Here is a 15,462-nt window from a genome sequence, read left to right as displayed (position 1 = left end):
AACACGCCCCTCCCTTTCCCAGTAAGGACCCTAGCTTGTTGGACAACTTCGGGAAGAGAGCCTCCCAGAGCTCAATGTTAAATGTCCACACTGCAGCCCACCTACTGTACATGGTACAATACTTACATGGCTGCATCAATAAACTGAAACCTCTGGTAGAGTCTCCAGACAAGGAGCAGGAAGACTTATCAGCAAGTCCTTCTGGATGCAGAAGTGTAATAGGAGTTGACTATCAGCATATGAATCATTGGATACTATGGTAAGATCTTCAGTGGCAGCAATTGAAATAGGCTGAATGGCCGGGATGAGAGACAGCAGTCTGCTTGAGAATGTCTATGAAAAGTTGGCTGATGTTGCTTGTTTGGAGGACAAGCTCAGAAATACCAGTGTCCAATTCAAAGAGCAGCATGCGACCATTCAATTCTTATAGGCAGGAGCCAAATAGCTACCTTCCTCTAGATGTCAATACTTCACTCATAAGCATTCCTTCTTATATCCTCCTTATATCCTGAGATTCCCCCTTCTGCCAGTTTTTGCGGTATTGTATCTCACCTGTGCTACCGCTGCAGCAGCATTCTGCTCGAGGATGTCCACATGAGACGTCAGTCTAAAATGCCTCAGCAGGCCCACACTGACTGGCTTGAATTTTAGATGGGACTCTATTCTTAGATTATGACTCCCACAGTAGGAGAATTTACCTGTTCCTTGAAGAGTGGCATAAGATCAAAATTGTGAAGTCTGGGCACAGTTTGCTTTTCCCATCCCCCTGTGCTGCAGAAATATTTAGCTTTCAATCCGAATCCATCTCACTCGACTCAGCTCTGTCTAGAGGTGAAGTTGCTTTTCAGCTAGTGGGAAGGGTTTCTACTCCTGCTATTTTTTTTTTTTTTTATCAGCAAAATGTCAGGGGAATTGAGATCCATCCTGGATTTACAAAGGCTGAACAAAAGCCTGCTGTGGGAGAAGTTCAACATGAACTTCCTCCATTCCATCCTCCCCCGTATCCAAGTGGGAGACTGGATGTGAGCCATGGATGTGAAAGAGACATATGCTCACATACTTATACATCAGTCTCATTGGAAATATCTCAGGTTTGTGATGGATTCTTTTCACTACCAATACAAGGTCCTTCCCTTTGGACTCTTGGCAGCCCCAAAGGTCTTCACAAAATGCCTAGCAATAGCAAACTTTCCTTTCCAGGGGATTTGTGTGTTTACTTTACCTAGATGCCTGGCTGGTAATTGACTTTCCCAAGCAGGAGTGTTGGACTCCCTGTATAAGACAATCTAACTAGGATTCATAATCAACTTTGCCAAGCCAAAACTTATTCCTACCCAAAGATTCATCAGGGTATGGATAGGTCCCATTTAATCGGACAGTTTGTCTTCAAACACTGATCCAGAGCTTACTGCAATGGGATCAGGTTGCAGCCTGAGCAATTCTGGTTGCCCTCTGGCATATGGCAGCAGCGGTGCATGTGGTCCTCATGACTTGTTTCAACGTGAGTCTCCAATGCAGCCTCTGTACCCAGTGGAGTCAACTACTTCAGCCCTTGTTGCACCCTGTGAAGATTATCACTGTGGAATATCTCTAGAGAAAGACCCCATGGGGATTTCCCAGAGGTCCCAAGTCTGGCTTTGTATATGTCTGTCTAAAATTTCAAAAACTTTAAAGACAAACTTGTAATACCATGTAATTAACAGAAGGCAGTTGTAGTTCCTCGTTTATTGATCTTATCAATTTGCATGCAAAGTAACAGGTTGCAATCAGTGACCAAATACGGAGAGCTCTAAGTGTCGCAGATGAAAGTAACACTTTAAATATTGTCTAGTGACATTGATAAGCTTTTAACAAATCAGCATTTGCATTTGACACTGTAATTTAATATGCATTAAATTCCTGTAATCTATCCTAAATTCCTGTAACTAATATCTGTGCAAAGGCTTACGTGTTGCCTACATGAATTAACTGTCAACTTTAGTTGTAAACAGCTTTTATTTCTGTATAAGTTATACTTTAGCCTCTAACGATTATTTATTTCTCCTAGCATGCAATAGCCATACATCAACTTTGAGTAAATGAGGAAGTTTCTTTTTCTAACTCCGTATTCAGGGCCTAAAGTGCAGTCTCAGTTGCTATGATGGCAGTTAGCATAACCTAAGTAATGATTTCAAGCTGGAAATCCTGAAATTTACCATACCATGAAGATGAAAGCCCCTCTCCTTTGGTGGCTAGATCTACAGGTCCTGGAGATAGATGCTTCTCTTCGAAGTCTATTTTATCAGGTATCACTAGCAACAGATGCATCCACCAGGAGGTGGGATGCACACACAGGCTCCTTCTAAACTCAAGTGGTCTGGTTGGCTATGGAACACCTATTTCAAATCAACCTCTTGGAGCTACAAGCCATTCAACTTGTTTTGACTGTATTCTTGCATCTCCTTCAGGGAAAAAGAATTCTTATCTATACCAACAACCAAGTGGCAATGTTTTATTTATGTTAACAAGTGGGCGCAGGGTCCTGGACCCTCTGTCAGGGAGCTCTGAAAAATTTGGGTGTGGGCTTGCAATTGATGACAGCTTCTCCAAGCAACTTATCTTACCAGAATCTCCCAACAACTTGGCGGATCACCTCAGCAGACTATTTGATCTCTAGGACGCCTGCCAATCACCCTGTTTGTATCAGAAGACAACTGGAAAATCAACAAATTTTGCTCCATTCTTCAAAGCAAGTTCAGATCCACTCTGAATGCTTTTCTGCTAAAGTGGGATGTAGATCTGCTGTATGGCTCTTTGTTTTTTTTGTTTTGGCAGTGAGAATAATACAGAAGCTACTCAGACCAGGTGCTTCTTATCCTCTTCACTCTAGTTTGGCTCAGGCAAATGTGGTTCTTTTACATTGTCAGTATGCCAGCCAATCCCCCAGTGATCTGATTCAGCTCTACTAACTCAAAAAGGATCTGTCATCTGAACCTCCCTTCCCTTAACTTGATTGCATCAATGTTGAGCGTTCGGTAGTCTCATCATTGTCACTATCCAAGGAGGTTGAGGATATTGCGTATGACTAGGAAGCTTCGTACCAGACGAGTATAGTTTCAGATGGAAGCATTTTTCATCTTGGTGTCGGGCAGGCATTTTAAATCCGTTCACCTGTGCTCCAGAAGATCTGTGTTAGTACTTGTTCTCCCTCTCCTCTTCAGCCTACAGTATGTTTTGTCAGATTGCATCTCAGTGCCATTGCCGCTTATCCTCAAGTGGATGGAAAGCCAATCTATATCCATTCGCTGATATTTAAGTTCATGAAGGATTTGTGGCATATGAGACCTCTGGTTGCCAAGCCTCTGGTGCCATGGGATCTGTCATCCTGGCACAACTGGTGAAGCCTCCCTACAAACAGTTGGAGTCAGCTTCCTTAAGGTTTCTTGCCTGGAAAGTGGCATTTCTGGTTGTCATCTAGAAAGAGTTAGCAAGCTTACAAGCATTGGTTCATTACTCTGTACCTACAGTTCTGCCCTCATTCTAAGTGTCTTCCAAAAGTGATTTCGGTACTTAATTTGAATCAAGCCATTATTTTACCCATATTCTTTCCAAGACCTCATGCACACAAAAGTAAAAAAGCCCTCCACTCACTGGACTGAAAAAGGGCCTTGACCTGTTATCTGAAGAGAATTTACCTAGTCAGTCTTTTCAACTTTTTGTCTTCTATGATCCTAAAAGTCTGGGAATAGCTATTGCTAAACCTGTGTTGTCTAACTGGCTAGAACCTAAATCTCAGATTGCTATGCTCCAACTGGCCTCCAGCTCATCTTTTGAAGACATCTACAAAGTTGCAGATTGGTCGACAGTTCAAGCCTTCATAACCCATTACTGGTTTATGGTTTACTGTTAGAGAATCTCTTCAAAAGTGACACTAATTTTGGGGGTCTAGGTTGCTTTTTCATTAGGTGTTCTACTTGCAACTCTGTTTGGGTCTCCCCACATTTCATGGCTAATTCAGCCCTGCTTGTTGATGGATAAAGCAAGCTTGCTTACCACAAGCAGGGTTCTCCGTACACAATAAGATGAATTAGCCCTACTCATCAACAAAATGAGAAGCTTGGGAGTCAGCTCTAAGGTGTTGGCGTGGGTTCTATCCGTCAACCAGTTTTTAAGACAACGGATGATGGTAAATGGAACCTACTCTGAAGAGAGAATGGTGTTAACTGGAATGCCACAGAGATCAGTGTTGGGACCGGTTCTGTTCAACATCTTCGTAAGCGACATTGCGGAAGGGATAGAAGGTAAAGTTTGTCTATTTGCGGATGATACTAAGATCTGCAGCAGAGTGGACACGCAGCAAGGAGTACAGAGACTGAGACGGGATTTAAGGAAGCTGGAAGAGTGGTCAAAGATATGGCAGCTGGGATTCAATGCCAAGAAATACAGCGTCCTGCATCTGGGGTGTGGAAATCCAAAATAACTATATGCATTGGTGGGTGAAGGGCTGATGTGCACAGAGCAGGAGAGGGATCTTGGGGTGATAGTGTCTAACAACCTGAAGTCAACGAAGCAGTGTGACATGACAATAGCCAAAGCCAGAAGAATGCTGGGCTGCATAGAGAGGAATATCTAGTAAGAAAAGGGAAGTGATAATCCCCTTGTATAGGTCCTTGGTGAGGCCTCACCTGGATTACTGTATTCAGTTCTGGAGACCATATCTCAAAGGAGATAGAGACAGGACAGAGGCAGTCCAAGAAGGGTGACCAAAATGGTTGGCGGTCTCCATCAAATGACTTATGAGGAGAGGTTGAAGAACCTGAATATGTATACCCTGGAGGAGAAGAGGAGCAGGGGTGATATGAAACAGATCTTCAGATACTTGAAAGGTTTTAATGATCCATGGTCGTCAACAAACCTTTTCCATTGGAAACAATTTAGTAGAACTAGAGGTCACGATTTGAACCTCCAGGGAGGACCAATGTCAGGAAATATTTCTTCACTGAGAGAGTGGTGGATGCCTGGAATGCCCTTCCAGAGGAAGTGGTGAAGACTAAAACTGTGAAGGATTTCTAAGGGACATGTGATAAACACTGTGGATCCCTAAAAGGCTAGAGGATAGGAATAAATAAAAAAAGCTTAACCGGCACAGAGTGGCAGTTACTACCCTTAAGAGAAACATGGGGGTAACTTGCAGGGATCGGCAGTTACTACCTTGGGAAGATTGCTGGGCAGACTAGATGGACCATTTTGGTATTTTTCTCCCATCATTACTATGTTAATGCTCACTGGCCTCCCTGGAAGTTGACTGCCTAGTTAAAGCTAAGTTCTGCAATCAACTGAGGGGCTAATAACGCACGCATGCTCAGTAGTAAAAAAAAATATAAATAAAAATCTACCAAGCTAGAGAAATGAGTCTGTTTGCTGTCGGATTATGTCACCCACATATTATGGCTGATTCATCAGATCCTTTATGCTTGTACCAAGCTTGCCTGAATTCAGATAGCGCCGAATTTTAAAAGCATTGCTTGTACTAAAACGCCCATATTTACAAGTGACGTGGATTTTAAAATCCACTAATTATATGTGTATATGCATTGCTTAAAAAAAAAAAAGGGAGTTGAAAAGCAGTGGGGCTTGGGTTTTTCATGGCGGGGCAAACAATTATGCTCATATTTTAAAACCAGAGGCCACAGTGACTTGTGAGCCACATATATTTACTGCTGCTTCTGATGAAGTGTAAGTCTGCAGAAATAGCTTTTAGGCCTAACAGGGTCCAGGTCAATTTGGGTGTGTGAAGGCTGAAGAACCAGAGGAGACTGGATGACCTCGAGATAGATTGGGCTGATTGGAAAAACTGGGAATGTCCTTCGCGTGAGCATATTTTAAAATTATTTACCTACACACGATAAAGCCAACAAGGTCCTAAGGAAGATACATGAAGTATGTTTGCTTGAGTAATGGCTTAATTTTAGGAGCACACTTACGCACTCTAGGTGAATAAATCATACGCATGCAACTGCGTGCATGATTTTAAAAATTCCAGCGTTTGTCCGCTTGCACGCCTTTACATATATGTATTGGCACCCACGTGGTTGTTTTTAAAATTACTGTCATAGTGTCTTTGTCTCCACTACCTCTACTGAGAGGCTCTTCCATGCATCCTCACCTTTTCTGTAAAGAAATACAGCCTTAGTTTATGCCTCAATCTGCCCACTTTCACCCTCATCCCATGACTTCTCATTCCAGAGTCTCCTTTCAGTTGAAAGACCTGCCTCCTGTGCATTGATTCCTCTGAGGCATTTAAATGACTATTACATCTCCCTTATGTCACCTTTCCTCTAGGACAGAGCTTTCCAAACTGTGTGTCGGGACACGTTAGTGTGTTGCGCAAGCCCGGTCAACTCTGATGCGAGTTTGGGCTTTTTTTTTTCTAGAGATTCACTTTTTTTCAGTTTATGGGTTGCTTATTATTGGGTGATTTTTGCTGTCAATCGTGTTTTTTGGGGGGGCTTGGTGGGTGGAACGAGCCCAGCCATCCTTGCATTGGCTGCTGCTGCCGATGAGGCCTGGCCATGAGGAGTACTGACTGCAAGCAGCAGTGTCTGGTGATCATGGAAGGGAGTGAAGCACTTAACTGGCAACAATCAAAAAGACAAGGTACATGAGTGTGGGGGCCAGACATGTGCTGGGGGGAGAGAGATGAGTGAGTGGGGGGCAAACGTGCTGGGGGGACAGACATGTGCTTGAGGGGGAGAGATATGAGTGTGTGGGGGCCAGACATGTGCTGGGGGGAGGAGAGAGATGAGTGTGTGGGGGACAGACAATTTGTTTTATTATTGTTTCTCATAAATTATAACAATAACATGAATCTTGGAATATATATTTTTAATATAAATTTAAGGTTTTCATGAGAGAGGTTGTGTCGTGAAACATTTTATTTATGTATATATTTAAGGAAACATACATAAATTGTCGAAATATGTTTCGTTCGTTTAACCTTTAACCTCTGGTTTACTAGTAGACTGAATTACCGTGTCATGAAATTATGTTTGTCTAAAAAGTGTGTCACCAACATGAAAAGTTTGGAAAGCTCTGCTCTAGGATATACATTTTCTTACAGCTTTAAGTCTATGCCCATATGCTTTACAAAGAAGACCACTGTCCATTTTAGTAGCCACGCACTGGATTGACTCCATCCTGTTCATATCCTTTTGAAAGTGTGGTCTCACTGTACATAATATTTCAACTGAGGTTTGTCCAGGGATTTATATAGGGCCTGACCATTCATTTTCCTGTGCACCCAAGCATCTTTCTAGCTTTTGCTATTACCTTATCTACTGTCTGGTCCCCTTGCAGCTATCAGATACAATCACCCCCATCTCCTGCTCTACTTTTGTGAATAATAGTAGAGTTTCATTGCCCAAACTGTATCATTTCCTTGGGTTTTTACAATTGAAATTCATGACTGCATTTTTTTTTTAAAGCATTAAATGTTAGCTGCCAGATTCTAGATCAGAGATGGCCAACTCTGGTCCTCGAGATCCACAAACAGGCCAGGTTTTCAGGGTATCCACAATGAATATGCATAAGATAGATTTGCATGCACGGCCTCATTGTATGTAAAAGTGTCTTATGCATATTCATTGTGAATATCCTGAAAACGTGACCAGTTTGTGGCTCTTGAGAACCGGAATTGGCCACCCATGCTCTAGACTATTCATTAAACTTTGCTGGAACCCTTCTCATGTTTTCCATGCTTTCCTGGGGTGTCTACCGCTTTTTGCAGATTTTATCTGCAAAAAGCAGAGGTGAGCAAGCGGTTCATATGCAAGATTGCAAAAGAGCACTTACTTGCATACTATAAGAAAAGAACTCAACTACATTATCAAACAACTCGGCTGTTTATTTTTTTTGGACAGACAAACTGGGTTTTGCAGTATCGGAGAACAGATTCTAACTGCATAACAGACTGCATCTACTTCTTTTATGCTCAGGCTAGCCTAGACTTATAGGACAAAATCAACACTCAAGACAGAGCTATGGGTGACATTAGTGGCTCAACTTCAGCCTTCTTTGAAAAAAATCTTTAAGCAGCCCTGTGGTCTTCCATACACACATTCACCTCCCTTTACTGTCTGGACAATGCATCTAGGAAAGATAGTGGATTTCACTGAGTAGGTCTAAAAATAAAATCTTTATATAATGGCTTCTGCTCAGTCTGCAAATCCACCACCTTCTTTGGTTGCTCACTGAAGATCAGAATCTAGAAATGAGCATGAACAAGCATGTCTCTTCACCTACATATGTTATGTTATATTGTCTCTTTCAATATCCTTTCTTTGCAAACAGCGTTAGAGTTCCAACCTGTGCTGCTGATGTCATCCTTCTTCTTGACAGAAAAAGCGAAGTTGCTTCCCTGTATTGGAGGTTCTCTATAGACAACAGTATAAATCAACATGTTCCCTTACTCCCCTCCCCTATAGCATTGAAGCTCGGGTGGCAGCATGGGAAGTCCCACCCATGCCCAGAAATATTTTCTAGTAGTTTGAGCTCTGAGCGAGCTTTCTTTTTTTGTCTCTGTGCCATCAGATGATGTCACCCACTTGTGTTCCATTATGAAAATGCGGTAGTTCTACCTTATTAACTCCAGTCTGTAGATTTGAGACTTAATTTAAATCCTGAGCTAGTTCCTGCTCTAACTTACTAGTGTTGAGCTATTCTTCGTGTCCTTCATAAGTGGAGATATTCACGCACAAGGGCTAAGTGACCTTGGTCATTCAATGATTGCATCAGTAAAGTTCTGTACTTGGATATGCTGTCTTTTCAAATCTTAGTATTTGTGTGAAATGTCAAGTTGTTACAATGATAGCAGTTCACTTTTGTGCATTAGTTTGCATATGCTGAAACCATACTTTTATTAATTTGGAACAGTTTTTTCCTTTTTTGGGGGCGGAGACCAAGATGTGACAGAGGAATCACTTTCCTTTTAAAATGGGATTTGAAATTGAATGAGTGGTAAGTGCTCATCAACCTATTATAGCTAAAGGTTGGCCAGATCTTTTCCTTTGCTGTAGTTTCCACTTCTTGACAGTTTTTTGTACTACTACTTTGCTGTGACTAGTTTTGACACACAACCCTTAAGAATTCCATTCATAAATTACAAGTGGTATTCTTGAAATGCAAGGTGGTGCTCTGCTACCGAACAGAGTAGACATTGAAAGCTGGCGCACATTCAGTCTCCATGGCAGCACCACTGCCACCACCGTTAATGGGCTTTCTGTTTGAAAGAGGAGAGAGGCAGGATTCCTGTGGGGCCCTTGAATGTATGCTGACTCAGTCCTATGCTAACCTTCCTGCCAGCTCTGAACAGCACCCTACATGGTTCTGCCAGGGCACCAATCAATTTGGGTGGGAAGGAGAATGAAGCAGCACTGGTGGGTGGTAGAGAAGGGGAAGTGATAGAAGTGTAAAGGTATACGAGTTGAATGTTCTTGTAATTTTCAAGGATTGCTTACATGTAATGTGTCCTTTTGTAAGAAATAGTATTTGGTTCTAAGGTTACATTGTTATGGTTTTACTTTTATTTTATTCTTTGTACATTGTTTTATTGTTTTATTGTATCGCCCACCTGAGTTCTTTGTAAACCGGCATGATGTGCTGCACGAATGTCGGTAAATAAAAGTTAATAAATAAAATAAATAAATAAATAAATATATTGTTTCAGGTCTGCAGTATTGTATTTGGTGCTGCTTTGCCCAGCTCTGTTTTGCTGTCCCTTTTTTAATGTTGTGGGACTTCATTTTGAAGGCATATTTTCTTCTGTTCTCTGCAAATGTTTTAGCTGATTATTTCCAAAATTAATTTGCTGTTATGCTCCTCCTTTAATAGCTTTATTTTGTCAAATTCTATGCATAGACATTCTAACGAGCCTTTTCAAGCATTTTGAGATTACATTTTTATTCCTATACTTGAACTGCTTCGTATTGTTTTGCTTTGCACTTTTGGCCTTGTACAGCCTTCTGTGTGATGGAAACAACTCATAGTCTCATGAAAATGCATCATTGGATGAACTTGAATAAAGACAGATGAGACTGTGTGCAATAATTTGTTTTTCTAGCTCCATTCCCTATGGTTTTGGTTATCTCTTCATGTGCAGAACCAGGAAGTTACCTGTTTTTTGGTTGAGCTCTCTAGCCCAGGCATAGGCAACTCTGGTCTTCAGGTCCCGCGAGCCGAGCCAGTCCAGTTTTCAAGATATCCACATTTAATATGTATGTGACGCATTTACATGCACTGCCTCTATTGCATGCAAATACATGTCATGGATATTCATTGTGGATATCCTAAAAATCCGACCAGCTTGCAGCACTGAAGGACTGGGGTTGACTTCCCTTGTCTAACCTGTCATGGAATTGGTTGCCTTCTCAGAAGTTGTATCCCAGTTGCAACTGGCTAAGGGTAGTTCTATGCCACATATCTTCTCAGTGGCTTTCTCAGCTGGCAGAAGAGAGCTCCTAGATAACCATTAAACCCTGACATTGAGAACCATGCTGCACTGATCACTGGGGCTCTTAGGCCAGAGGTAGGCTTTTTTTTTTTTTTTTTTTTTAACTTGCGTAATAACTGCTTTACCTGTGTGTAAGAATCTCATGAAATATTTTGTGTTCTAGGTGCGGTTTATAACCAAAATATGGCATCCCAATATTAGCTCGGTTACAGGGGCTATTTGTTTGGATATATTGAAAGATCAATGGTAAGACCCTTAATGCATGTCTCTCATTTTAAATGATATTACTTTTCCAAGAATTGGATGTTGTTCCAGGGTGTTTATTTTTAAGTGATGTAAGATTTAGATTACTCCAAATATCAGTCTGGCACTGTTGGGGGAATCACTGATTGTAATCAACAAAGTCCATATATCCTTCCACTTAACATTACTCTTTTTTTTCTTATATGCAATTAAAAGAAAAATAAAAAGAAACATGTTACAAGAAATAACTAGAGAGTTGGACCTATGATTTATATAGCATGGGCTACTGTGCAGGTTTGTTGAAAGAAATTAGCTGAGTGTGCCCAATATGATGGTCCTTTATGCATCTCTTTATTTATAGGTATCACTAAATAAATATAAGAAAAATATAAGTGAAGTGGAAAGATATATGGACTTTGATTACAGTTATTTAGGTTGCCATAACAATGCATGTGTGACCATTCACAGACATTCACTGGGAAAATATATGTGAGAAGAGCTCTTGATTAGAGAGTTAGGGGATGTAATGCGAAAGCAATTTTGTGATGGAATAAGTTTGGTAGGCTCCTTCTAAGGCACAATTTGATAAAGGAAAGTATATTTTATCACCAGAGTGCTTTATACAAATTTAAAATGGAAATGAAATAGTTCTTGGTTTCTTTTGTTTTGAATTCTTGCATTTTATTTTTGGTCCAGCAGTTTATTGGGTTTATGGCATGAAACTTCACACCTACCCTGGGTATTTTTCCCATATTTTATATTTCTTCTTAACTCACTTTCAGGCCGATACAGTAAAAGTCACGGGAGAGCGGACGGGCGCGCGCACAGGCTGCTCTCCTGTGCGCACGATTCAGTAAAAAAAGAATTCAATTTGGGGCCCGCGGTAAAAAGAGGTGCTAGGGACACTAGTGCGTCCCTAGCGCCTCTTTTTTGACAGGAGCGGCGGCTGTCAGCGAGTTTGACAGCCGACGCTCAATTTTGCCGGTGTCTGTTGTCAAACCCGCTGACAACACAGGTTTGGAAACTGAACGCCGGCAAAATTGAGCGTCCGGTTTTCGAGCTGCAGGCCGATTTAACATTTTTTATTTTTTATTTTTGGGACCTCAGACTTAATATCGCCATGTTCCCAGTACGTACCAGGATCAGTCCAGACAGCTGGGTTATGCCTCCCCTCCAGCAGATGGAGTCAGAGAGAAAACTGAAAGCACCCCCTAGATATACTGGTGTGCCTCCTGCGGTCCTTCAGTATATTCTCTGACTCCAGCAGATTGAGAGGCATAACCTGCGGTTCTGGTCTGGTCAGTTTCTCGGTACTGGGAAATATTAAAAAGAAAAAAAAAAAAGAGACAGGAAGCAAGATCAATTGGTGCGTCTTTTCTGTCCTCTGCCTGTTGGTCGGTGTCCGTTTGTCTTGTGCTGCGAGTTTTTTTGGCTCACTGCGTGGCAGGCTCGGAGGGTAATACTGTCCTTTTATTCCCGGGATAGAGTGTCCGTGTGGCTGGGGGAGAGTTTACCGGTGGGCCGGTCACCCCCCCCCCCCCCCCCCAATACCAGGGATTTGTCCCTGAAGGGGGTTTAAAAAAAAAAAAAAAAAAAAAAGTTGAACTGAAATTTGGTTTTTTTCCGAAGAGCCATTTAAGACCTGTTGGGGACAGGCAGTGAGCTCACCCTGCGAAACCCCGGCCTGCTCGTGCCTTTCGGACCCTGGATGGGGTGGCTAGGTCACCCGGCGCGCGTTAGCGTTTAGGATCTCCTCACCAGTTTTTTTTTTGGCGCCTTTTTTGCTGTCGTTCGGGGCTCTCTCTCCTGATGCCGCGATCCTCGGCTTGCCTGACATGTGGGGAGGTGGGGGCGTGACTCTCCCGAGAGAGGGTCTCTGCCCCTGATGTGTTCCCCGGGGGTGAGGGACCCTTGGGGGGCCGAGCGCTGCCCGCAGCCGGTCTCCTCGCCCCTCGGCGTCGTGGCACAGCAGCGCCTCCGGCAGCCGATCTTCAGCCCCTCCTCCATTGGGGAGGAGTGCGGCGGCCATCTTGGCCACGCGGCAAGAGGTTTCTTCATTATCGGAGGAGGACAACTCCCCTCCTCCCTCACCGGACGCACGAAGCCCGCGCTCCCAGCCCGATTTGGGGTCTCCTCGAGGCCCCCCCTCATCGGATGCCCCGAAGAAAAGCTTAAAAAGGTCAGTGCTGTTTTCGTCGGATTTTGTGCTTTTAATGCACAAGGCTTTTTTACAGGCAGAATCCGGCTGGGAGCCGGAGGTGCCCCCTCCCCCGAAGGTTCCCAAAACAACTTCCTTGCCCCGGGGGAGTCCGCCGGGGGTGGGGTCCGCCGGGGCTACGGCTCCCCGCCCGCGGGGGGGGGGGGGGGAGCTGAGGACCTGAGAGATACAGGAGCCGCTCCAGAGTCCCCGGGGGCTCCGGATTTGCTGACGACGGACGAGCAGGGGTCCGTAGAGGGGGATGACCCTCAGGTGCTCCGTTTGTTTGGTAAGGAGGCGTTAAGTTCCCTTATTCTCCACGTGCTGCAGGAGCTGGAATTAACGACACCACCTCAGGAGGCGGACTCGTCCACGGGGGATATCGCGATGGCAGGGCTTCGGGCCCCCCCTCAGACTTTTCCTTTCCACCACAAGGTCTTGCAGATTGTCTCGAAGGAATGGGAACTGCCAGAGGCTTCCCTGCGTGTGAATCGAGCCATGGAAAAGTTATATCCCTTACCTAAGGATTCATTGGAGCTGTTGAAGACACCCGCGGTAGATTCGGCTGTCACGGCTGTGGTCAAGCATACGACTATCCCCGTGACGGGGGGTATAGCGTTGAAGGACCTCCAAGACCGCAAGCTTGAGGTCTTATTAAAGCGCATTTTTGATGTGGCTGCACTGGGGGTCCGAGCGGCGGCTTGCAGCAGCCTTGTGCAGAGGGCCAACCTCCGCTGGGTTCAGCAGCTGCTGACCATGCAGGAGCTCCCTCTGGGCGAGGCTGAGCAGGCAAATTGTGTTGAAGCGGCGGTCGCTTATACAGCGGATGCCTTGTATGACTTGTTGCGCACATCGGCTCGCATTATGTCCTCGGCGGTCTCAGCCAGGAGGTTGCTGTGGCTCCGTCGTTGGTCGGCGGATGCCACCTCCAAGGCGAGGTTAGGTTCCTTCCCCTTTAAGGGCAAGTTGCTGTTTGGCGAGGAGCTGGATCAGCTCATTAAGGACCTGGGTGACAACAAAGTTTACAAGTTGCCTGAGGATAAGCCTCGGCAACCTCGGTCGTTTGGTAACGCCAGGGCTCGCTTTCGGGGGCAAAGGCGTTTCCGTGGGGGAAGAGGGGGTTCCTTTTCCCAGCGGCAGCAAGGCGACAAGATCCCAGGCCTGGTCGTCTTCTTCCTTTCGCGGCAGGAGGCCTCTACGTGGGGGCTCTTCCCAAGGTTTTGCTGCCATCAAGCCCGCACAATGAAGGTGCGCGGGCCCACTCCTCCGTTCCCGTTATTGGAGGTCGGCTGTCCCGGTTCTGGGAAGAGTGGGTCAAAATTACTTCGGATCAATGGGTCCTCGACGTGGTTCGGTACGGCTACGAGTTGGATTTTGTACGTCCCCCCGGGATCTCTTTATGATATCGCCGTGCGGCCCGGTAGAAAAACAAGTAGCTATAGCCCAAACGGTCGCTCATCTACAGGCTCTGGGGGCGGTGGTTCCGGTTCCGCGGGACCAGCTCCGGACGGGTCGGTATTCCATATACTTCCTGGTTCCCAAGAAGGAGGGCACCTTCCGACCCATTCTGGATCTCAAAGGAGTAAACAAGGCGTTGCGTGTGCCCCGCTTCCGGATGGAGACCCTCCGGTCTGTTATTGCAGCCGTCCACAAGGGAGAATTCTTGGCTTCTTTGGACCTGACAGAGGCCTATCTACACATCGGAATAAGAGAACGGCATCAAAGGTACTTGAGGTTCATGGTGATGGGGGACCACTACCAGTTTTGCGCCCTCCCCTTCGGGTTGGCCACCGCGCCGAGGGTGTTCACCAAAGTTCTCGTGGTGGTAGCGGCTTCCCTCCGCCGACAAGGCATCCTTGTGCATCCCTATCTCGACGATTGGCTCATTCGAGCAAAGTCGCATGCGGCCTGCACCCGGCGGTCTCCTTAGTGGTTCACCAGCTGCAGGAGTTGGGTTGGGTAGTCAACTTCGCGAAGAGCAGACTCGAACCGACCCAACAGCTGGAGTTCCTGGGAGCTCGGTTCGACACCTTGGTGGGCAAGGTTTTTCTTCCGCAGCAACGCATGCTCAATCTCTTGACTCGGGTACGGCGCCTGTTGGAGCTCGAGGTTCCCACGGTCTGGGATTATTTACAAGTCATTGGTCATACGGTGTCTACTATGGAAATGGTACAATGGGCTTTTGCGCATATGCGTCCGTTACAAAGAGCACTTCTATCTTGGTGGGATCCCCGCTCGGAGGAGTACGGGATAGAATTGCCTTTGCTGGAGCCGGCTTGCTCCAGTCTCTCTTGGTGGTTGACTCCAGACAATCTCCTATAGGGGGTGGACCTCAAACCCCCGTCTTGGTTGGTGGTGACAACGGATGCCAGCCTGTCGGGCTGGGGAGCGGTCTGCCAGTCCCGTGCAGTCCAGGGCACCTGGTCAGCACTCCAAGCGACTTGGTCCATCAACCGATTGGAGACCAGAGCGGTCCGCCTGGCCTTGCGTTGCCTCCTTCCACTGGTACGCGGACGAGCAGTAAGAGTTCTGTCGG

General features: G+C 45.2%; 1 protein-coding gene across 4 annotated transcripts in view; it reads left to right on the top strand.

The window, feature by feature from the left end:
• The window catches only part of UBE2K (ubiquitin conjugating enzyme E2 K), a 253,971-nt gene that overhangs the window by 63,172 nt on the left and 175,337 nt on the right, over positions 1-15,462 (top strand). For all 4 annotated transcript variants that reach the window (XM_029589206.1, XM_029589191.1, XM_029589198.1 and 1 more), the window contains one exon: positions 10,650-10,732. In XM_029589206.1, coding sequence (XP_029445066.1) covers positions 10,650-10,732 — 83 coding nt within the window. Of the gene's footprint in view, positions 1-10,649; positions 10,733-15,462 lie in introns of those variants that run through there.

Source organism: Rhinatrema bivittatum, chromosome 1 (assembly GCF_901001135.1).
Source record: "Rhinatrema bivittatum chromosome 1, aRhiBiv1.1, whole genome shotgun sequence".
NCBI classification, from domain to species: Eukaryota; Metazoa; Chordata; class Amphibia; order Gymnophiona; family Rhinatrematidae; genus Rhinatrema; species Rhinatrema bivittatum.
This window is presented reverse-complemented; position numbering and strand designations above follow the sequence as displayed.